Source organism: Bombus pyrosoma, linkage group LG6, assembly GCF_014825855.1.
Source record: "Bombus pyrosoma isolate SC7728 linkage group LG6, ASM1482585v1, whole genome shotgun sequence".
Lineage (NCBI taxonomy): Eukaryota > Metazoa > Arthropoda > Insecta > Hymenoptera > Apidae > Bombus > Bombus pyrosoma.
In genome coordinates, this window is record NC_057775.1 from 16,582,943 (window position 1) to 16,608,984 (window position 26,042).

The following is a 26,042-nucleotide window of genomic DNA, read 5'->3' on the forward strand; positions in this document are numbered from 1 at the left end:
ATAAATTTCATAAAAGTAGCTCAACATCGTAAAAAACATAAAACATAATCGAATGCTATCGTAGATGATAAAAGATAAGAACATTGGTACGTACCTGTGAATGCAACACAGGATGGTTGGTAACCCGATCGAGGTCATCGAGGTCATCGTCAGAGCGATTGACCTTGCAATCAAAGGCCGTCTCGTAGAGGTGACGTTGCCTAGCCATCTCTTCCTCGTCTTCCTCCACCTCCACGTCCTCCTCCTCCTCTTCCTCACCCTCGTCCTCTCCCTCCACGTCGTCCTCGTCCTCGACGAGTATCGGTTGCGGGTCTATCCTCCGTGTACGACGTAGCTTGCGCACTTGGTGCCGCGTTAGCTGCGGCTGTCGTTGATCTAGCTCATCCTCCTCTTCTTCAGCTGATGCGACGCAAGTACAAACCGTGGTTGGTAGGTCGTGGCTTAACAATCTATGAGGAGGCATGAGGGTGTGATCCCACTCGGTGATGATGCACGACGAGAGGATCTCGTTTCTGGCTGGGACAGCATGCTCGCTCCCCGACGTGGGGCTCACTAGATCCTGACTTTGATAATGTTGTTGTGGCTGTAATGGATGTTGCTGCTGTAGCTGCTGTTGTTGATAATGTTGCTGCTGTTGCTGCTGCTGTTGTTGTTGCTGAGATGAATAGGTACCCCCATCACCCGCCACCGAGTTTCTCTTCGGTATACCGGGTGTTCGTGAACGTTCACCCGGTACGTCGAGACTAACGCTTTTTCTGTACCTGTTCGGCTGTGACTTGCTTATTTGATCCGGTACCTTGAACAAATCGCCGTAGTAATAGGGTGATGGATGGCGAACCGGCTGATTAGATTCGGTGGGTGATTGATCCGTGAGATGCACCAGGGCTACACAGTCCACCACAGCCCCGTCGACCGAGCTTAGCTCTTTTTCTCTATCTACTGAAACAGCACGAGTCGAGGAAGACGCGTACAGACTGTTCTTGCGTTTTCTGATATCCACTCGACGACCATCTTCGTCATCCTCGCAGGAAGAGCCTGAAGCAGATGGATCTGGAACGAATACCACATAGAATCTTCATGAGCATCGTCTACTGTACGTGATACATAAAGGCGAATATAGTCTTTATATTTACATATGTATCTTCGTATAAGCTTCAGAGTCCTATTAATCTTTCCTTGGCACGACTAGCGTCTCATAAAAAATATTATGGTAGATGGGCATCAAGATAGAGGAGATAGCAAAGTTCGTGGTAGGAATACACAAGAAGGTATACTCCAACAGGTCGTATACCTTTGGTAAAATGAAACCGACGCGAAATTTTCATAATCGTTCTGTTATACGAGCATCGGCTACTCTAAGATGTTGAAGGTAGAGAATAGAGATGCTTATGGGGAGACGAAATTGCCGTGAAATGGCAGGCTGGTCTTCTTAAAAATCACTTGTTCGCCCCGCGAGATATTACCGTAATGGTTTCTGGCCGGCTGACACGGGGTTCTACCTTCTTTCTATCCTCTTTCTTCGTACACTTTCACTCGTTTCAACGTCGTTCCGAGATCGTCTCGTACCCCGAGTTTACGATCGTGTCACGAGCATCCTTAGGTAAACGGAAATCGGCTCGGCGGATCGCAGGAGGTGGGAAATTACATGGACACCCGGTACATTAGCCAAGCAACGTGCACACGCAGTATAGACGAAAGGACTGGAGATAATGGGAGCATTATGCTCGGCCGGAGGGCTTTACCGAAATCCTTCCTTGCTCCTCCTTGGCTAGGGTGGTAAGTGCAAGAGGCACACCATAAACCACGCCAAAAGCTGTTTCTGACAGGAACCGCCTTCCCAAATTTCGCGAGAAAGTTTCCCGATGGAAGCAAAAAATTATTATCGGGATTTCTGTCTGATCTCCGGTGCCACTGTCTCGTTAAATCGCTCAGGAGCTTTAACAGGATGTGAATATTTCGTGAGGCAAAATTAAGAAAATTGGAGAATACCATGGAAATTCGATCAACTATCTTCTGTTTTGTACTTTTACTTGGTAAGAGATAGAAGTGTAATACGTATGGTATTATACGTATTTTATTCTACTGAAACAAAATGGATGGTACATAATTCGATAAAATAATAGAAAACAAAAAATGTTGTGCATCTATTATTTCCTTATAAAACGAAAGAAACTTTCGGAACAACTTTATTACGTTTCTGTAAATATTCTTAAGGAGTATTATAAATATCGAATTAAAGAGTATTGTAAATATCGAATTAAACATATTCTCACCCCACATGACAAAATTAGGACGATAAAATAATGATTTCACAGACATTCTTTCTTGTGAGCAATACCAAGAATATGAATTAACATACTGTACATATTTGATGTAATAGTGTTCAATTTATAACTTCAATATAGAAAGTATGAGGGAAATGTCTGACTAATAACATGTTATATCTACTTGTACTGACGACTACAAGTAATAGAATAATCATTCTAATGATATTTTTCCAAGTAATAAGACTACAAATTAACGTATATATATAATAATATTCAATTTATAACTTTGATATAGACAACAGCAAAATGTCTGACTAATAACATATTATATCACTACTGAGAGCTAGTAATAGAACAATTCTTTCAAAGATACTACTTATACCGCAACTCGCATCTTCTTAAAGTAGAAATGTCTGACTAACGACATGTTATATCACTGGCGAAGTCTAATATCCAGAAGCAAGACAATAGTATTGAAATATATGAGTAATGAATAGTAATGAAATATATCCATAATATCTTCCATTTTTAATTTTTCTGTTCTAAATCAAATTCTAAAAAGAAGAGACTTTATACAAACGCACTCTGAAACGACCACGGTGATTTACGTATGATTCATGACTCCAATAAGACAGAAACGAGCAAATGTTAATATGCGGGATCCTTTAGAGAAAAAAACGTACGAATTTACGTTGAATACGGCGAATCAACTTATTACCTATTTTCAGGCAGTTTCATTATCACGAGGTCCGTGGAACTTTGTTCTCTCCATTCGAATATAAAAGGCCGCGCCCAAACGATGAAACGAGAAATGAGAAATTAATTCCTGAACAATGAATCCGGAAAATTATTATATAACACGCGCACACCTTTTCACGAAATTACAGACACGGTCTCGTACAATTCCTTTTCATCTTTCTTTCCGATTGTATAACTTGTCCTACTCTCGCCACAATGAACTGCGAAGCATACAAGAATTCAATCGAACCATTCATTTCGCAGAAAGAACAAAGCATTCCTTTATAGAATTAAATTGAAAAAATTTGAAGTAGAAACTGGAGAAACGAACAGATAAAGAAATAGAAACAAGATTCTATTATGTCATTTTCTAATTAACTAATGTACCACTTTCTATTTAAACTATTGAATTTTTTATTATAACACATAGGTACATTTCATTAATATTGAAGCTACAAGAATGACCAATTTGTACTTTTGTATAGAAATTTTTGAAAATTTCAATGATTTTTTTGTAAAGTAGTGCGAATAAAGGCTACCCTTGTAAATTAAAGTTTTATGATACTATAGTAATAAGTATTTTTGGTATTAAATAAAAATATGATATATAAATATTTAAAATAAAGTAAAAATTAAAATATAGAATATAAAATATCAATTATACAATTTAGTCATGTAACTGTGCGTATTTATTTATGTAAAGTTTAATTCAATATATTGAAAGATACGAAGTAGTTCGTAAGTGAAAAAATACACCTTGCGACCGTTCGATATGTATGGCGAATTGATGCATTATTGAAATGGCGCACGTCCAAAACATCCATCATGTTTCCATGTCAACGACGTTAACGTTGGTGATGCATGTACGATGCACAAAAAAATACGATATCGCTTTTGGATTTTCGCGATGTCGTAGGAGAAGTTGCTCGTGAACTATTGATATTTAGAAACTTATACAAGAAAAGGATAACCACCAAACTGAAGATTTCTTTGTAAATAAAATAAATTCTGAACTTTCTCCTTCTTACATAAATTATATATGTGTTTATATATATATTTCTTTTTCTTTTGTGAAATAAACTTTATCAGAAAATTAGTTTCTAAGAGAAAGTTACAATTATTTTATTAATTCTTCAAAATATTATACACTTATTGTTAAAAACAGGTATAAACTTCCTTCTTAATATCGCATCAAATAGTCCAGTAACAATTTTACAAGAGATACCAATACGAACTAACATGGTTTGCCACGAATTGCACAGAACAAGACCTGAAAGAACAATGGAATTTTTTTAATATTCGTCAAACACACGTTTCTCCAAAGCAAACTAATAAATGCGATGAATATTGAAACAGACGTGAATTCTTCATATCAGAAGAAAATTGCCTATAAAACATTTTACCACCCGACCAACATTTTTAACGGAGCAACGATACGAACAAAAAACGCAATATCGACGCACTGACTACAGTTAGCGCAATATGCTTGAAAAATTATATTAGAGCAATATGACAGCGCTTGACGACAGTTGTGAACGAAAATGAAAGGTAGCATGAATATGTATCCGCAGCTGGTTGGTCCGGTCGTTTTACACAAGACACCGGATCAAATCTGGAGAGAAATAAACGTATTAAGGAAACCGCTTGCTCGTGCTGGTTGATTGCTTCCTAAACGAGAAATCGATATCCGTGGGGGCGTATCAAGCTAGAAGAAGGAAATTAAATGCGGACTCGCGATGTTTCCATCAAGGAAACTTCTGCCAACGATTGAGGTACAAATTAAACGCTAATGTAATTGTTTCGCAAGTAACGATTAGGGTTTTATGAAAGCTTTGTTCATTAAGAAATGAATGAAGATGAAGTTGTAATACTGTAATCAGATACTTATTTTGATGAGGTTAAATTGTGTACAGGACAAATCACTTGAGATATTGTGAAGGTTAATAGAGCAGGTAAATAAAAGAACGAGCTCCCGTTACTATACTTATACCACAATCATTATTCCCTTTGATTGTATAGACGTCGATAATTGCAATTAACATTTACTGAGGAATAATGAGAATCATTCTTATTTACCCGCATAGCAGCCTACGGCGTACGAACCATTGACATAAACTACTTAGTGCTCTGTACGCTTGAATCGTTGATCCGAGCTACTTAATATTAAACCTGTTGGATTATACGTCTTAAATCATATTACGAGTCAAAATCAATATAATAGACTCGATTATAATTAGCTACCTACCTCTGAGAAGTTTAATAAAACAATTTCATTATTAACAAAAAAAAATTCACTGGCTAGGAAATATCAAATATATAGTTCAATTTTTTTTTCTCGACACCCCTATTACACTGTACTATTAAAATTTAAATCACGGTCATTTCAACCTATTCAGGAAAAACTTGACTAGAAATTGACGCACAAAGTCAACGCTACAAAAATTAAAATCATTTTCTATACAAATGAAACAAACTAAATTTCATAAATATCCATTCCAAAGACACATACTAAGAGATTCGTTTGAAGTCGCTCAAAGCGCGATTAGTTGTGCTGCACGTGCACTATTTTCAATCATCCCCTCCACTGAATCAGCCGGTAAGCCGCCCCGCTTGGTTCGACGAAGGACACGCACACGACACACACAAGCCTACACATGCTAGGTTGGCGTAGGGCCAAATTGCACCAATATTGATTACCGATCGATAATCAGATTTGCGAGTTATCCGCAGGCTGCAGGAAGGGATGTTGCAGGGGAAAGTACGAGTCGTTGAATGACCGAATGAGTTATGAAGTAAACGAGCTACCATCAAGTTCGTCCAAACGACTGATATACGTATATCGCGCGAATCGGTGGAAACGCGAGCACACTCGACTAGAACCTGTAGATAACGCGGTGCGTGAGTCAGTGGGCGGTTGTTTGAGTGCTCAGCTAGTGATGTATCGCGTACGAGAACACCAAGTGCGTAAACACGTGAGAAGCTAAGGTGCTCGTATTACAGGGTGAGTTATTGAATAGAGAGTCGCAAGGGTAAATCGGCGACGTCGATGAATATGTTTGTAGATGGTTAGAATGTTTGATGATGTTAGATGTATTAGGTTGGTTCATGTGAAATTAATTATGATAGCAACTGATGTCTCTTATATTGTATACGTCGATGAATAAATTGATGAATAAACACGTCGTAAATAATAATTGGTATACTAACGTGAAATCGTAGAAGCTTAGTAATAAAGAATTGATCAGAGTGAAATCATGCAGCATACTATAAATATATAATTGTATTCTATAATACAAACAACCATTCATAATGAAGTACTGAATTAGTGTTTATTAGAGTATTTGTATCATTGTGTCGTAGTATTTATTTGTATAACTGTATCGTAATATTTATAGTAGTTTTTAGAATGCAACAAATATTCTTAGAATTTGTAGACATTTCTAAAGATATTCAAACTAGAACACGTATTGTAATATTTTCACATATTTATTACCGCAGATTTATTAATACTATTTGTCATTGTAAATCAAATAAATCTCTAGTTCCTACGCCGTTATTAATAAAAAAACATAAAGTTCCATGAACACATTGTAGTTTAACGATTGTAGATTAATTATAACGACACTGTGCTCCGACAATCGAGTTAATCAACTTAATCAACTTGGCATAATCTCCGCTATCTACCAGCTTACATGTAACAAGTACTATCAGAAATACAAGCCAGATACCCACACCTCGAGAGAAGGCGACGTACGCGCGAAACAGTGAATGCACACAGAGTTACGTAATATGGGTGGTAAAGCAGAATTCACGCGAACAAATCGATAACACCGTCGAGAAAGCGTTGGTGAATGAATCAACGCAATAGTTGCGCGCTAGAATGAACTGGATATGAATACACGTTGCCTGCGACGGAGTAAACGTTCGAAGGGGCGCGTGACGTAGAAATAGACTGCACGCGCATACATTTAGGGTTCGCTATGCACTCGAAGGGTGTACAGTCTACCCCTAATGAATCTATTAGTGCAGGCGAGCGACGACCCCTGGCTGGCAATCGCCACAGATAACGCGATGCGCTGTTACGCGTCGCGTGCATGCTATGTTTACACGTACTGTCAGATAAGTCGACGAAATATTCACCGGTTTATTCCCCAGAACTGATATTAATCCTTTCGATAACTATAGACGATATTAAGCCTTTTATTATTACAGTCGTTCATCACGAAGGGATGTATTTTACAGAATTGTGCAGATTGTTGTATAGAAGATAGTGACTAAAGAATAACTCAAGAATATAATAAGTAACAATACAATACTTTAATGTAAAAAAGGTAGTAATGTATAGTACTTAATATTTAGTATTTAATATATTATAAAAATTTATATCAATTTGTCACAAGAAAAACTTAATATGCTTTCTCAGTAGTTTCATGTATTTACATGTATTTACATGTCTCTGTATGTTCTTAATCTAACAGGTATAGTATTTTTTATACTATAATTGCATACAATCATTTATTGTATTTATTATCAGTAAATACGCTATTACTATACAATACATGATTTTATGCAGAGACGATCACGATGAAAAAGTTAAGCGAACGAGGATCAGAGTAAATGGATGGAACACGTAGTTTCAGCGTAGGAGGAGGCTGCAGCTAGGACGAATCGATTAAACTCGACGGATAATGATGTTAGAGCTTGCAATTTCTGACGAGCCAGTGTCAAGGTCGTCAGAAATTAATATACTTCGTACTTGTTTCAGGATGGCGTATCGGAATTAGTACAACGATTGCCCGTTTAGAATTGTGCAATAGGCGATTAAGCTGATTGCTGGTGCAGATTGTACTGCACAACTGTTTATTTTGTGCAGCTTAACGAACTTGTATCGCTGAATGTTAATTGCTTAGATAATGATTTGTTAGGATATAGCACGCTACAGCTAGTACAGAGTGAATTACTTGGTATCTGGTAACCTGTTAAACACTTCCACTGAGTTCTGATGTTTAAGTTGCCTGATACAAGAATTATTCGTTTTAAGGGGAAAATATAACGTAATTTACTACGGTGTTTATAAAATTATGGTATTTAATTATTATATTATTACAGTTACAAGTTCTTGAACTTATTAATTGGAAATGAGTTAATTCATCACTAGGATTGCCAATTTCGTGGGCGTAATAATTTTTCTATTTGGAGTTTCGCTACCTCTTGATGTCGCCTTTCTTAGGAATAAATTATATCATATTAACATTTGTACGATTGTAAATGCTTTCTGGTTAAAATTGTTCATTATTTCTTGATTTTCTAATATATAAGACATGTTGCAAAGATATAATTCACTCACGAATACCGCGTTGTGAGTACATCATTCAATAATACTCAAAGATATAATTGTACCTAGTATTGGTCTTTTTAAACCAAACATCATCTGCCCTTCACATTCCAGTGTACAAGTATTACAATCTATCGAACACACGAAAATATTGTAATATAACTTTCTATAGCTATTGTAATATACTCGTATCACGAACATGTTGAGTTAGATTCTTATAAAGGGAAAAATATTTAAACCCGTATCTCACGATGAATACCAAGTAACCCTCTCTGTGTTTAAGCAAAATGTTACTATCGTAAGTTATATAGCAAAAATATACACGCCTATTACTTTCCCCCGCCAACGGTGTCAATTTAAATTCTTATAAGGGAGGAATGTTTAAGATCATAGCTTAGAACGTCTGCTATCATCAACACGTTTACGAAGCATTTTTCCCAGAAAATAACGTTTGAACGCAAGGCGTACAGAACGATAATCCCGGAATAAAATGTCCGGGATTTCATCAGTCCTATAAAAACCTCCGAATTGTCACTTATACAATCTTCCTTTTCCCGGTGCGATTCGACGGGGACGAACGCAATGACGAGAGAAATTCCGGTGAAAGCTTTATAAAAGAGCAAGTCTCATCACCCTCGGAGCCACTTCACTCTGCTTTTTATTAGATATTGTCCTCGTAACATAACCGGGGTTGAGCTTCGTTTCTATGGAATATGTGGGTCGTAGGACTGTATCGTCGGGAAAAGAAAAAAAAAGAGAGGGGGAAGAAGAGAATACGGTACTACAAGGAGAAACCTTAAACGAAATCACCTTCGTGTTCGTGATCCTTAGGGTTTCTTAGGTGGCAGCTAAAGATTACTCGGCCAGCAACGCGATGGAACGAAAGCCAATCTCGGTTATTGGTTCCGGTATAGCAGAATTCATGGTTACGACCACGGAATTGGACGAATCTCGCGGCCGAAATGTGTCAGCCGTGTCAAGGGTCATCGAACGATCGGGTTAACTTATCCGACCGATCTAATAGGTCTCAATACGTGGGGCTTCCACGATACGGCACCGTTCGTTCTTCTAATCGTTCGTTTCACTCTTCCTATTTCCGATATATGTACCTGCTTCTTTTCGTATTTACGCTTACGATTAGAAAGATATATGATTATATCAATCTATTTTTTAATGTCAATTCTTTTGTAGGTTTAAGTATCGAAACCGAAGAAGCAAGGTAACTTTATTTTATGAAATTTCATGTTTCTTTTGGATATAGGAAATTGGCGAAGAACACACGCTATGGATATTTCAAGAAGATTTAAACAGCAAGTAACTAATTCAAATTTTATGAAAAAGCTTTTCTGGAAAAAAGGAGGAGAATTATTTATTTGGTAAGAGAAAATTGTATACGATATTAACTCTATGAAATCTGTTCCATATGCAGGAATGAAATAAATGGTTCGATTTACATCGAAACTGAAATATATATTATGAGAAAACGGGAAGGAAAACTGGAAAATAAACCTATTACAAGTATCCAGGATGAAATACATGCCCTTGTAAGTATTTCATTCATACAATAACTCACCCTTCCGAAAATGTATAATGCTAATAAGCATGGAAGAAACGCAATTAAAAGTTTCTTTCGATACGGATAACATCGATCCTATCAAGGTTTCTTTGAAGGCTCGAATTAGAGGCCCCTTTAATACTCCTTCCCTTAAAGCGGAAAGTAGCTACTAACGAGTCAAGGTTACGAAGGACAAATACGAAGGCCAGCGCAAAGAAAAAATGAATTAAGCTACGAGGTAAGAGATTTACTTTGAAAGCAAATCCACCCGTGTGACGTACGTAAAGAACACAAGCTTACGCTGGCGAATATCCCATTACGAGATGACTGAAATATTCCCTGATTACAGAGACGTCGTGATACTTCGCCCGTGACAGCTCTGTGACCATCTTTTTCAATCGCCCCCTCTATCTGAAGTAATGTACTTTATAACGCGATGCTGAAAATACGTACATCGTATTTTATATTCTATTTAATTATGGTTGATTTCTATTACATTTTAAATAAACTGGAAGATTTTAAGAAAATTAATATAAGATTCTTGGTGTTATATATTTACCCCCTTTCAATATAATATTGCTTATTGTATTATAATAGTTTCAAAGGTGGAAAATATTAAGTCATTAATAGAGGTAACATACCCATGATAATAAAATTTGATTGTGAGTAAAAATCTCATATAAATATATTACGCATAAATACATTTCCTTTCCTTTCGTCAAACTTCAATAAAAAGATATATAAAACACGATCAAACTACAACTTGATTCAACAAAACTAAACTAACAAGACAATGAAATAGATAGTAAAAATTAAATTCAGAATAATGCTTCTTCCTTCACACTGTTTACTCTATTTCGTCATCTTGGCTGTCTCGTGACGTTGGCATGGCTTATCAAGTTGAAGCATCCTAAAAGATGTAACGAAAGATTGCGAGACGGTGACAGTCGGTAAATTTGAAAAGGTGCAACAAAAAAGAGCAACGCCTTTGAACGTTTTGAGTGGCAATTACTCGGCCTGTCCTCAAATTACTTACTCCAGTAATTTCATTCTGTCGTCGGCCTTTCTTACAGCCTCGCATCGTCCCTTTCGTCTGTCATCCCCCATCCGGCTTATCCTTCAGTGACTCACGCAGCCGGAAATTATCTTAAAATGCCATCCCCGGCCGCGCTCCTCAAAAGAGAAATATCTTACGCAGTTTTCAGTCGAGAACACGTCAATACGAAAAGTTCGCGCGGAAGGAAGAGATTTCTTTTTTGTAAGAAACAGACCAACTCCTACCCTTTGTGCTTGTTCCTCGATTTCGTACGACGAATTCCAAGGAAACAGGTATACGTAGAACGCGCTTAAAAGAAACGTTCCTCGTGTTCGAGTTGAAAAGTACACCGTACATGCAATACGTGTCCGGATGTTTGACTACGAGATGTTGAAAAAGTTGTCCTGAAGACTTAGCTTCTCAGGACTCGAGTTACCGTTACTTGAATGTTACACTTTGAATTGTGAGTTTCCCAAGGAGTATTCGGTTTTAAAACAAACAATGATGTATTTTACGATATTTTGAAATAGTGCTTCTATTATTCTTTTCTTAGCTCTTGTACGTTTAACAATGTATCAGAGCAAAGAGTTTTGTTTAATTAAATATACTTCTTGTCAACTGGATGAAACAACGTAACGAAAATGCAAGCAATAAAACATGAAATCGTTTTAATTACAGTTTTCGAAATAAAAATTCAGAAATATAACAAATTATTAGATACAATATCCCTAAATACGAATATTCATATGGTAATGAATAGAATTTAATCAAAGTTAATTAAATAGTTGTATACAAATTAATCAAACTAAATTATTTCAAGTAATAATGTTTAAAACGAAAGATAAATAACAAAATCAATATATTTTATGATAATACTAATATTAATATTTTTTATAACACAGAGCTTTAAATTTAGAAATATTTAAACCTCCTCGCTTTACACTCGAGTAGAGGAATCGAATAGCAAACTCTACAAATGACAACTTATCGATAACCCTACTATCTCTTTAGTTATACAGCCAAACAGAATCCCTTACCGGAACAAGTAACGATATCTTCAGCCTCAACAACTTTGCGATAAGCTTTCGACAGATTTCCACCGACAAATGCCTCATCGTTGCATGAGCGAGCACTGTATGCCACGATAGCCAAGTTTAATCCTCGAATTTCCACGAGCCATCCTCCCTTTCCTCTTCACGGGGGAAAACGTATCGAGAACTGGCTACGCAGAGAACTTTCCCTGCTGGGCTCCCAAATGTCCAAATCCAATATCGCGGCTATACGCTGCGGCTAAATTGAACGCTCGATCTAATTTAACTCGATCCAAACAGCCATATCGGTTGCACGAGTCTTTCTGTTTCGACACCTGAGGATTCTATGGAAAAAATAAAAAGGTGTTCGCATCGTAAAGTTCATTATAGATCGTCCCCAAAAATCATTTCAATCTATTCACGAAGATAGACTAGTAAGCATGAAAAAAAGAGGGAAGATAGTTTGAAGCTTCTCAGGTCACCTAGTTCGAGATGAACTATTTTAATACCAGTTTCTCATTCTTATTTTTAGTTTTAGTATTTAGCCTGAAGCGGTATTTAGCTCCATGTGGCATGCAAAGCAAAATAAAGCAAAGAAAAATGAATAAAGTAAAGTTTATCAACATTTTTTAGTAAATGGAATGAATAAATATTTTAATATTTATTAGTAGGCTACGGATTTTCATGCGTTCGTGGAAAATTTAAAGATACAAAAATTACATACAAATGCATACAATATACAGAATTATATATAGTACTCGTTAAAATTTGTAAAATAGGTAAAACGAATTTCTATTTATGTTCTACATATTTTGTCGATTGTGCCCAGAACAACATAAATCTACATAAAAATCCACGGATTACTCATTACGGCTTATAATTACTGTCAGTGTTTCTGATTTAGTCGAATCTATATGTGAGGAATATCTGACTCTCTACTTCGAATATATATACATATATACAACATAGAAGAGAGAGAGAGAGAGAAAGAGAGAGAGAGAGAAAGAGAGAGAGAGAGAAAGAGAGAGAGAGAGAAAGAGAGAGAGAGAGAGAAAAGATGAAAAAGTTGATAGCCTGTAGCGGTGTTTAGTTCGATTGATTCTAGCAGAAATAAAATCAATGTTTGGCTCGTTGCGAAAGGGTTTTTGCGACAGACGAGCAGGGAGGTGTTCACAGAGGGTGTCGAAGCTGTCGCTGGCAGTGATAGCAGCATACTCGGATTACCCACTTCCCTGTCGGTAGACATTGCTCAATTGAAATCTACATCGGTGGCCACACATGAGCACGATCGTTTGCGGCCGATGGGGGTCGACTCGTTAAGGGCGTGAGTCTGATCAGTTGCGTTCTGGTTCTGGGTTAACCTGCAAACTGATTCCAAGCAACTCTGTTTCTGATTTTCTTCGATTCTGCCTTTGTTCTCTTTCTGTCAGTTTGGTCAATCCTACGCATGGTTTACTTTCGTTTTGCAATTTAATCTTACACCGACGGGTGTACACGCTTGCCAAATTCGATTGCTGTGTTGATTCAGTGTGAACGAGACGAAGCTTGTCGTGGGTGTACGGAACGTGGGTTGCTCGATATTGGTACAGTTGATATAGTAACAGCTAGATATAATGTTCCAAGTTCTGTTAAGTAAAATGTTTTATTGAGCAATATGTTTGGTATGTTTTTAGAACGAACGAGCTTGGTATGCTTGTTAAGATAAAAGATATACGTTGGTTGTATTGTACTATGTTATGAAATGTAGAAATGATATCAAATTACAACAATTTCTCGCTTGTTTGAAATAATTGTGAATTTTCGTTATATTATCGAACATAAGTATAGAATTTACGATGTACTATGAGATAATGTTTCTGAAATATTCTTCAGTACATGTAGGTTCTATTAACTCTTATTTATAAACTATCGTATTACATAATACTGATCGTATAAACTCGATTTATCAAAATCAATTCATTCGAATTTATCAAAAATAATTAATGAGATACAAATTCAACAATTATAACTCAATAACGAAGCTTATGTTACGCATCTCTATATAAACTTCATTGCATATGATGATATTAAATCTTTCATGAAAGTTTGTGAAATTTCAAATTCAATTAACGTGATCCTGCTGTGTAATTTATACAGTAACATAATATACTAATACAATGAACTATTAAACGTATCATATACCTTTAACTTCTAAACCTATGAAATTAAATTATCAAACAATCTTGCAACCTTACTCTATTCAATCGTGCAACCGTTCCTTCTCTGTTTCATCTATTTCCTTCTTTACATTCTTATGCAATAAACATTAAAAAAAAAAAAAACACTTTGACAAATGTCAGTCCTTCACGATAAATTCAACTTAGAAAGGATGCAATAAACCAATGTCGTACTAAATTCCAACACTTTCTTTCCACTTCTATCACAAACAAGTAGAAACAATCTTCGAAAGCAGACAATCTGTTGTCCCCGAGTTTCTTATCTAGAAAATCGCTTTCGCCAAAAAGTTTGCACGTGGAGATAGGCGATCTCCGAGGATCAGAAATGTTTCTTGCCGACCGGCTGAAACATCTGACACGGAGATTAGGCTAAGCGTTCGCGAAATTATCTCGCAACGATATGCAAATCGCGGCATAAATGCTAATTGTAATTGCCCATGAAATGAATTCAGGGACCCTTCGAAGGCACGCTCTCGTAGGGACGCGACGTCCTCATTGCCAACCTTTGGCTCGATGCCTCCTCGTTTAGCACCGTTAAAATGGCGCGGGTTTGTTTGAAAATTTTCTTTTCGCCTCGTTCCAAGGTAACCCGCCAAAGGGAAATGTCGTTTCGCCGCGCGATAAAACGGGGACAAAGCTTTGCTCGCGATTAACAAAAGTGTAAGCCAACAAAGAATTCGCGTACTCTCGTTGTTACATGGAGAAAATTTAATGCAATTTAATGTTTAATAAAAAAAAGTTAGTAAGTAAGTAAATTTAATAGTAAAGAAGAAAATTTAATAAAAAAAAAAGAAAGAAACTTCGTTATCGAACTCATCGAAAGATTATTGTCTCGTTCGTTTGATGATAGTAGATCAAATTTCGAGTAGTTTAGAGTATTTAATATTATCCTATTATTATCCAAAAAGGTAGGATAATACTAAATTGTTTGGAAAATTTATAAAGTTTTTAACAATTGATATGTCTTGTTCGAGTCTTTAAACACGTCTCTGCTGTTCATTTAACTACTTCTTCAAATATTTCCTTCTTTTAGAATATTTTTTTATGAAAACGTTAGATCCTGTATTTTGATAAAAATATAAATGAAAATTGTTGGATTTTAGTTTCTTCATTCATCAGGCAATTATCACATTAACTCGCTACGATTTACTTTGAGCTTTGAAATTTTCTTTTGTATGATAGCAAAGTAAATACTTCAGAAGTCCATGAAAAGTACTTAACTTTAGTAAACTACAGTGTTAAAGAAGGCAAATTTATTGAACAAATAAGTTGTCCAATAAATAACAAAAAGGTTACAAAGAGAAGTACTGCGCATATTTCGTTGTATAAATTTTCTCAACAATATCTTCATAAAAGAATGAAATATCTTCTACAATTTAACGTCCATACCACGAACTGTTTAATCCAATTTCTATTTTAAATCGCTCATCGATTTAAAGTGGTTTCCGAAGATATTCAAAGGAGACAGATTCCCTTCGGTTTTCGATCGTAAAAACGTGGTTCTTCATTCGTCGATTCGAAAGAATCGAAAGAAATTTCATCCATTTTCTTTCCCCTGATTTTCAACGAGCTTCGATATGGCTTCGCGGAACGTAATCTGAAAATAACGCGTACAAAGAGACGGTCACCATGGAGAATATTAAACCATGGATGAATTCAGAGAGCTCGATTTCATGGTACGTGAAACGAAATGATAGGGTTACGATGTTGATTCGTTCGACAATGGCTACCGCGAATGCTAATAGCAACCGTGGAGTAACGCTTCGTTAATATATCAGAATGGGATTCGATAATGGAATTGCAAACGCGTAAAATTGCTGTCTTTTATTTTGTTGCGGTTGTAGTCGACGGGATAGCGTGACGTGAGGTTACAAAGGAAATCGCAGACCGAGCATCGAAATAAAAGTAGTGTTTTATTGAATTTTAGACCATCGCTTTTGATAAACCTTGATTCATATTATGGATGTTGATTGCAACTAAAGTTGTTCATAGCTTATTGATATATCAATGTATATCGTTATACTTCATTGATAAATCTTAGGTACTTATTTAATATACGCTCTGTTTTGTTTGTAATTCATCCAATTATGTCAGTAAGAATTCATATCGATTAACTCTATGAATTACAATGCATAAAACAATGACAATTACAAACATTATTTTTTTTATCTGTCCTTTGAATCTACAATTAATTACGCTACCTTCGTATGGTAGATAAATTTATGAAAATAATATTTCTTTTTTGAAATGTCGAATACTAAGTATGTAAGTTATGCTGTGTATGCTGTTCAATGTATAACTTAGCAAAAACTGAAGATCTTATAAAATTTGTAATAAATGTAATTAATACATGGATATACTATGAGAGATGTTTTAAGGAAGCATACGAGTCATAAAATATAATTTACATTAGTTTCATTTCATTTATACGAGTACAAAATATATTAACAAACCGACTACTTTCTGGTTTTATTATCCAGATTTCCTACTGTTCTCTCATATTTTTCCATCATACATGTGATTAATAATACTTACTTCATAATTTTTATAAAGCATTCTTCGAGAATTATTTCGAATTTATGAACACGCAGCTCACTATTTCCAGATAATTCATTTTTACATTTAAAATTGACAATTATTAAAATATAATTATACATTTTTTCGTCATAATCATAATGGTGCAACATATCTAGGTATACATATATCAAAGACCATAATTCTACTCTTAAATACAATAACCTAAATATATTCTAAAATACCCAAAAAAAAAAGATTTCTCCCTATCACTAACCTTAAACATCCAACTGATGCTAACACAAACCTGTGTTTTTTAGTTTCTTCACGAAAATCCACGACCACTCGAATATTCAAAACGACACGACGATCAACGATAACTTCCTGTCACTGGCTGAGAGACACGCGAATTTAACTGGCGAAATTGCCGACGGATTAAGATCCGCAGCGTACTCGTGTGTCCGGCGACGACGAGTCGAGAAACCATGCCGTTGACAGTTTGTAAATGATCTAGTTTACGGGCGAGAAAACGGGAGAAAGCCGTGGCACTGAAAGACGAAAGCGCTGCTCTCGAATGTGGAGCAGAAAGGAAAATGGTGCTAGACGAGAGGTGAGAGGGGCACGAGGAAAGACGGAAATTCGGGATACGGAGAAAATGGAAAGCGGAGTAAAGGGTGGAACGCTCTCCTGTTAACTATTCATCTTCGCGGCAATCCAACAAACTTTCCACCCTTCCATCGCGTTTTCCTTCTCAGCTTCGAATACTAAAACTGTCGCACGGCAAATCGCGCCGTCGTAAACATAACTCGCGACCGAGCTGTTTGCTCCCCATGCCAAGAAACCTTCCACCACGATGCAACGCTTCGTTCTATCGGGTTTAATGTCTCGTTGAGATATAGTTATCCGAGGAATAATAGGAAGTAATAACGAGAGGATGAGACATGTAGCGTGCGTATGAAATGTGACGAAGGAAGCGTGAATATGGATAAACACGCAGGATGTACGTAATATGCGAAATAATGGAATATTTCTGTGGGATGAAATAAATTTACATGTAGATTTCATTTATTTATTCGTATTCATGAAAACCGATTTGCATAAGCATCTGTATTTTAGTGATCACCACTGTATTATATCCTGTATTGATTTCGAGGTTTGATAGTGAAACTTGTTGCTTTTCATACATAGCAGTAAAGCGCCAGCTAGTTGAAATACGTAGTGTTGAGCTTTTGAATAGACTCGAATGAATTTATGACTGAAACGGACAATTTCCTAGAAAATTTTTTAATGTTACTGTTGAGAATTTTGGATCTTTGAAGCCGAAATAATGTTATGGCAACACAAAATTTACACTTTTAATTAATATTTAAATAGTTATACATTTATTTAATGGACGATCTCTATTATATTTATCGATACATATTTGCACGCGTCTCAGCACTTCCTTCCATACCCGATTGTTAACCGACGACTCTCCCAGATGCTTCTAACGACTGAACAGTTTACATCCATCTGTTTTTGAGACGCCGCGCACACACATACTCCCACACACTGATACTCACATACAAGTATTCTTACTGCGCGTTTAACCTAGTCCAGCACAGAAAATTATACATATCTCAACAGTTACTATACTTTCATTTCTATTTTCATTAAATTATATATTCAATAATATTTCATGAAACTTAAATTAAGCAAGTAACTTCTAGTGTAAAAACTACCTCCAGAAAGTTCTGTATTTACTTCTAACAATACCCGGAATAATTATTATGAAAATCTTTGAAATTCTGTTGGAACTCTGCTAAAAAATACAATTATTTCAAGAAGATATTATTACGTAACGACAGAAAATTCTCCAGCAAATGAGCAAGCGCAGCTTTTTCTAGAATATCTCTACGTTGTTTATCTCAACACTTTCATTATTTCTGCTTTCGTTATCTGCTACGTTATTTACAAGTTAAACAGAAAATTCTACAACCCTTCGAACTCGTTACTTCCACGGTGGAAACATTCTCCATCGCCCTCGTACGCTTGAAACTGAACCTTACCGCCGGTACGATAATTACTTTTCTGTCCCGATTATTTAATATGCGCGCGTATAGACAGCTGAGACAATAGACAGCATTTAGCTAGCGTTTGATGTGAATCAAGCAGCCCCCTGTCGCACTAGCAACGGATGAACGGACAAACGGACGGACGGACCGACGGACGGCTTGTCATTTGCATACGATGAACCCGTAGCAGCGTTAACTGCTCGGGGACGCGGAACGAGCTACAAGTCACCTGGTACCGGTAATTGAAACGAGGGTAGCTCCCACCGAGGGTCGATCCAAGAGACAATCAGTATAGGAGAAAGTTCTTTCATCGGTCGAGTAATGACGTAGCCGGTACTTTCATCTGGATAGGGAACGAAAGCGCTGATTAACGTCGCTAAAATTTCCAGCTGTTCGTTTTACACGATTACTTTCGTGGTTTTATTTCGTTTTAGACGACGCCGATGAGAATGTTTTTAATTTAGTATGTTCTCTATGGTATGGAAATTTTAGAAATTAATGGTGAAATGTATGCTATGGTATATAAAAAAAATGACGAGAATTTGGAAAATGCATGCATAAAAAACTTGAGTGGACATTGTCGAAGTACTACGAAGTACTCTGGTCTATGCGAGTATAAGTATAAATATTTCGAATTTTTCGTTTTCAGTTTTCAACGATTCGATCCAAAAATTATCGATACTGAACTGAAGGAGCAACTGTTACGTAATATTTTATTAATAATGCGTATGTGACTATAGGAAGCAGTTCGTGTAACTTTCTACGCGTTTCATCGAAGATTGAAGGGTCCTTTTCTGGAAGAATGGAGCGCGAGAAAGTTTTGAAAAGTGGCCCTTCAAGTCTCGCTTGAATTTATCCTACTGCGATGATCTCGAGTACTTTCGAAAGATTGAAATCCACCAAAAAGTCGCTTAGACTTGAATTTCGCAAGTCAGCTGTAACATGTTAGATCAATGTTTCATGTTATTATCGAAGCTTCAAACTTCCTACATATAAATGTAACGGTTAGTATAAAACTATACATTGTGTGATATAAAATCCAGAATAAAGAATGTCTTCGAGGGATCAGCCTTACCTACTCAACCAATCAACCCTCAAAGTCCACTTACAGCTCCATGAAACCTGGACGAAAAAAAAAAGAACTAAAAAGTTTATTCAAACCAGCCCATATTCTACTTACAAGAGGAACGATTCTTCCTAAGAAGTACGAAGGGAAATACCAATAAAATAGGTCCGGGCTGTCGCCCCAGGCTTAACAAGAAATCTCCGCGATCCTCCCTACGCAATCCACGCACCTCCGATTCCTTTCTACTTCATTAGGTTTAATCGGCTGATTTTTAATTACTTGGGACGCCTGGGCCACTCGAGAAGAAGGCAAGAAAAATGCGCATGTCAAGGGGCCTTGTCGAAACGGTTAATAAGTTTCTGAAAAGGGTAAAAGGACAGAGGGGGGCAAGCTTGTACTCGCGGAGAGGAGAACCCCTTGAAACTTTACAGACTGCTACCCGTGGAACGAGGGCAGACCGGATGAGCAAGGACTGCAGGGAGAGTTTAATTAAATATCACACGACATATTATGGGACGAGGTCGGTGTCGTTGGCAAGTAACGTCAGCGGCACAGCGAAAAGTTCGAACGAACCGAAACGGACGCGTTCTGATGTCGGACCGGATGGTTCCGCCGGAAGTAGGCAGAGAAACCAGCGACCAGACGTTGCTCTGTATCCCTTTTTCTGTAAATTGATCCAGCTCTGCGAACGTTTCATGGGGTTGGCCCAGCAGACGTAATTTCGTCGAATTTTACCCTTCGCTATCCTTATTCCCTTCCTAACGACGCTGTAACTAGAGATTCGAATCGCGTGGACCTAGAAGAATTCCTGCTATTATTATGGATACCGAAAATCTTAATTTCGTAATAATTCTGCCGTATGGCCAATTGTGTGAAGATAAACGTGTTTTCTGTGACTGGGTTCAGCTGGTTTGTGGATAAAAGAGGATCCTGATTGGTGGAGGGTTGCCCATGGGAGGTCCTTTAGTTGAATGAGAGTATCTGTTTTAATCTGTTATGTTGCATTTCATCTAAACCATCGCTTATTCAATCCCTTGTAACATTTTATCGCTCCAAAAAGCAATAGAGTACAAGAATTTGTAAATGAAAGTTTCCAAAAATTATTTCAATCCCCACAACGACATTTAATTTTAACCTACGTCAGGAGAATATAAAAGCTTCTAAATAAAAATTTCTAAAGGTTCTCTCGATTCCTACAATCACAGCGACTTGACCATTAATCGGCAGCTTACGAATTCTAATCTCCGCTTAAACCATTATTGACTCAACCTTTTGGTAACGTTTTACTTATCCAAAAACGGCGGGAACACGATCCGTTTCGTCGCCAAATACACCCTCCCTGGCTGATTCACCGAGCGATTAGTTTCCACCGATCATCCATTATGTATAACGCCGCAAACGGAAACGGTCTGACCTCGAGAGCAAACATCGTTCTCTGCGATTAGAATGCCCGTCGTACCGGGGCAAGAAGTCGTATCAAAGAGGCGTGTTCGTTGCCTACTGGCCGACGTGCTTCTGCCAGGATGGCAAACGTTTACCCCTGGTAAGTTTACTCAGGTCTTTTCGCCGAACTTGATCCCCGCCACGTTCGTGCAAATTAAAACCCCATGAATATGGTAAGAATGCAAATCTGAGCCGGCGTGTTTGCCGAGGATCTGTGTTAACGCGACAATCTGCATAGGCGAGCGTTAAAATAGGACGTAACATAGGGCAATGTTGGATTTGCCTTGTCTCTCTGTATGTTCGGTTCGGTTACGTTCTCCGCGCGAGATAACTACGGGGGTTAATTACAAACCGGAACTTCGGACATTCCAGTGCCACGATGCTTTGGACCCTTGTTACCCTGAAACGGGTTAACGACTGGCTAAAGTTTATGAGGCGGTCCCCTTGTGAGATCATTACAAATCGAGGGTAATTGACGTTGATGGGAACGAATTAAACGAACGTATTGATAAATCGTTATAGCGAAGGAATTTTTTCATTGTATCAAAATCTGAGTTTGTAACGATGGAATAATGATATTGTAGATTCAGGATTGGTCAGTAAAATGGGATAAATCGTTCAGAAACATTTATAATAATACGTGATATAGAGAGGAGCAGTGGAGAATCATATTATATTTATATCAATAAAATCATATTGTTGTAGCGAGTGAGGAAAAGAATAAAATTTGGGACGAAATGAATTAGATAAATTAAAAATATCATAAAGAAGATTCAGATTTTGTAATCAAATTTAGTATCTTTTTCGAAAAATACGATAACTTGTCAACGAGTGTTACATATTTCTCCACTGCCTACTTCTCCTTTGATTTTTAGACAAATAACTTACTATTTCATTAACTGAAATACAGAAATATATTACAATGCCACATGTGACCAAAAATTGTTCAGAATATTAGAATGGCCAATTTGTATAATTAAATTACTAAACACAGCGTAATCATTTCCAAATATAATGTTAATATTATTATTCGACATAAATAGCAAAAATCATATCTGTCAAATGACGTTTCACTTGTGCTTGGCATTGGCGGAAATCTTTCTCGCGGCGATATGTTCGACAAGAAACGCGTCCCCTCGCATTTCGAAAACGTTCGATTAATCCGCGGGCTTTCCCGTTCAACCTGTGTGCACCGTTCAATTATCGAGGGGCTCTTCCGCCTCTCTTACTCTGCGTTAACTGAGTTGTTGCCTCGATAATTCGTACATCGGAGTATCGGCCGTATCGCCGGGGGTTCGCCGCATTAATTTGCGGCTTGGCGCGGGAATTTCTGTTAACTCTATAATCCGAAACTTACAGCCTCTCGATCGGATACTTCAGCGTCGCGCCGGCTCAATTTTAACCTCATCGATGGAAATCGGAATTGAAAAAGTATCGTACATAGTGGTAACGATTTTAAATATCTACAGGAGAAGGGGTCCGTTAATAAATCATCGATTCCGTATATTTAAATGCCCGTGGCTATGCGATAAAACGTTAATTATCCGAATATTAATTGTTTCGATTTCTTCGTCATCGGATATTTGTTTATTTGAACGTGTTACAATTGTGCACGAAATCTCATTCGTACATTTCGTGTTTTATATGAAAATTTTATCTGATAGTCGATAACGACTGTGTTTTTATTCATTTATGAATTTATATGAAATTGGAATTTTAAAAAGACTTTGAACTTCACAATCTTGGCGGATTTTTCAATTGCGTTATATTAGGTAAAATTCAATAAATTTATGAATTTCAATGTTGGACATACGAACGAATAAGTTAGTCAATTATTTCTGTTTCAGTTTATTTAATGTTTGGTTGTAACATAGGATATCTGTAAATCGGAAAGATGAAAAAGAGGGAAGGTGCATGAGCGTAAAGAATTCAATGGATTACAGAGAAAACTCGATAATCAAGACTATAAAGTTCATGCTTTCATGTGAGGTACGTAACAAGCCAATTATCTTAATCCTTTTTTCAAGAGTCAGAACAACTTCTACTTTATCTGAAATAGTCTCATCTCTTATTAAACTTTATATCCTCCATCGTCTGTAAATTATCATTGAAATCTTAATTTGAACAGACAATTACGAATTACTCACCTGTATTTAATCATTAATACAATAAAAAATCTTTGGCAAAATAGTGTTACACCTTTTCTATAAATAACGAGGATATTTTAAATAATTAAGAATGGAGTGAAATTATATTAAGAAAGAAATCGAAACGAGAATATTTTTACAAATGGATGGAGTTTTTAAGATTATCCTGCTGCGTCAAGAATTGAAGCCATGGACGTGATTTATACGATTGCATCCAAATGGATATCTGAAATAGATTTCGTCCAAATCCGGATTTTACCTCGAAGCCAGATTGACGTTTGAATTATCGTGCTACTTTTTGAACGTTCTCCTTCGTACCTTTTATACTACTAACAATTTTAAAACTGTATTAACGTTAGAAGCAAGTTTTACTGCGATAAATCGAATTTTAGAGTTTAATAAAGGTATGTATTTAAATCCGATATCCCATGGTTCCATTTCATCCACAACCTGTTCGGTATAATGCTTTTTATAATAAAACAATCAATAAAAACGCTTCATATTTTCTCGCGTTAAGTTAGTTACTAACAGCACAATTGACAAAACACCAATAATACTATGCGCAGTTAACTTTTAATTCAAATCTATTAAATATTATTTTACAGTATAATCGACAAAAATTCTAATTATACTGTGTTCAATTAACTTTAAATTAACATCTAACAAATATTATTCAACAGATAACGATGTTTTGCTTATAAATTATAAACGATTTTACATGTTTAATGCGACATCAAACGAAACCATCGAATTCTTCGTCATAAATCCAACTCTTTTGGCCCCAAATCATCGCGCAATAATCTTTGCGTCGCAACATGTCCTAGGATCTGCATTATTACGCGATCACGCGTTTGGCGAGAAAACATCCTACATTTGGGAGGAAGAAACGCGACGAGAAGCTTGGCAGAAAGTTGGCTGGAGTATACAGAACCAATCGATAAGCGGACAACCGGAAACACGCGCTGGTTATCATCCAGACGCCAGGCTAAATTTCTGATTTACGAGCAACATTTAAAGTTTATTTATTTTAACGCTGTTATGTCTCATTTGTTAACTGATCAACGCGTTTAATCCAACGACTAATTAGATCGTGTCGAGAATTTATGCGTCATTGCTTTTTCCCACATTTTAGGATTTCCACGCATTTATCGCGGTTTATCGTTGGTCTGCCTGTTCGTGTATCGCCCCAGACTCCGCGCTGAATCTGGTAATATCGACGCAAATATTGATTTTGCAAATATGGAGAGTGAAGTGGTATTTAAAGGTTCCCAGTTTGGTGCTTTTTTGAGGAGTGTGTATGCAGTGATTGAAAATCTAAAGAGCTTCGTTTAGAAACAGACCAGATAATTAACTGGTAAAATTTACAACGAAGTTGGAGAAAATGTGGAGAATCTTTCGTGGTTTTGTCTTGTGACGTCCTCATAACGTAATTTTTATTTTGTTAACTAGGTTCTGCTTTAACTTGCAACTTCTACAAATTACATAATTAAAATACGACATACAAATCAGTTTCAGTTGGGTTAATTTTACATCTTGTACGCTTAAATATGGCAGAATTTATTTTGTAACAGAAGTGAAGCGACACGTAACAAAATAGGGAATCCCTAAATAAAGGGTTCATTCGTTTACTCTTGAAAAGACAAATTAATTCAGCTTCCTTAGTTAATAAGTCTTACAATTTAAATCTCTTCTCGAGAAGTCTGCCTTTTTATTTTTTTATTCTTCTTCTAGCAAAGTTAAGTTTGTCACGTAACCAATGTAACCAGCTAAATTTTTCATAGTCAGAGTACTTTATACACCTTCTGCTTTCTTGCTTCGAAAACTAAAACTTCCAGGATCTAGCAACTTATCGTTTGAAACTTACAAAGCCATACGCTTATCACGACTTTACATCTAATCACTCGATCCAACCTACTTTTACATCTGCAAAACTTCGGGTACAAGTGTCCGCCTCGGGCTCTTGTATTTTAGAATATGTAAGACAAGCACACGTGATGTTATCTGAGCCATGTAAATCCTCTTAAGAACTTTCAGTATTAGTCCTTCAAACTTATTATACATTCTTATACATTATATATTATGCATGTATCTTAACTAACTACTGTTGAAAAATGTTACGAAATCAGTTTTAAACCAACTACTCTATCTTATTTTAGGTCGTTTTATAAAAGTTTGATATGGAATCACAGTAAAACGTTGTGAATTCAGTATTCAACGTATTTTCCGCAGTTCTTTCATTATCTTTTCTCTCTAGAGATTTTCCTACTATTTTACTTTTGTTATATTTATAAAATCTCAGTAACTTGGAATTTGATTATTTAGGAAAAATTTCCAGAGCCCTCGAAGATTATTTTTCACGTGTCCTTAAATTTGAAGTTTGCAGAGAAACCGAATATGATAGTTCAATATTAATATTTTCATGAACTTCCTCTTCAATTCACATTTGTAGAAATGGACTTTCAGTTACCATTCCTTTTTTACTATTTTCATATTCTTGATATTTGCACTTATTGCAAACTGAATAATTAGGAAAATAGGCATCTAAAAGTTAATGTACCTTTCACGGACAGAGAACAAAATTGCATGAAAATTTGATAACGAAAGAACCACAGAACTTCCAAAACGACCTAAGAATTTCAA

At 36.4% G+C, this 26,042-nt stretch overlaps 1 protein-coding gene across 1 annotated transcript in view; it reads right to left on the reverse strand.

Moving 5' to 3' along the window:
• Window positions 1–26,042, reverse strand: part of LOC122568100 (transcription initiation factor TFIID subunit 1-like) — a 247,112-nt gene that overhangs the window by 26,720 nt on the left and 194,350 nt on the right. The window contains exon 5 of the mRNA XM_043727464.1: window positions 95–1,050. Coding sequence (XP_043583399.1) covers window positions 95–1,050 — 956 coding nt within the window. The remainder of the gene's footprint in view (window positions 1–94; window positions 1,051–26,042) is intronic.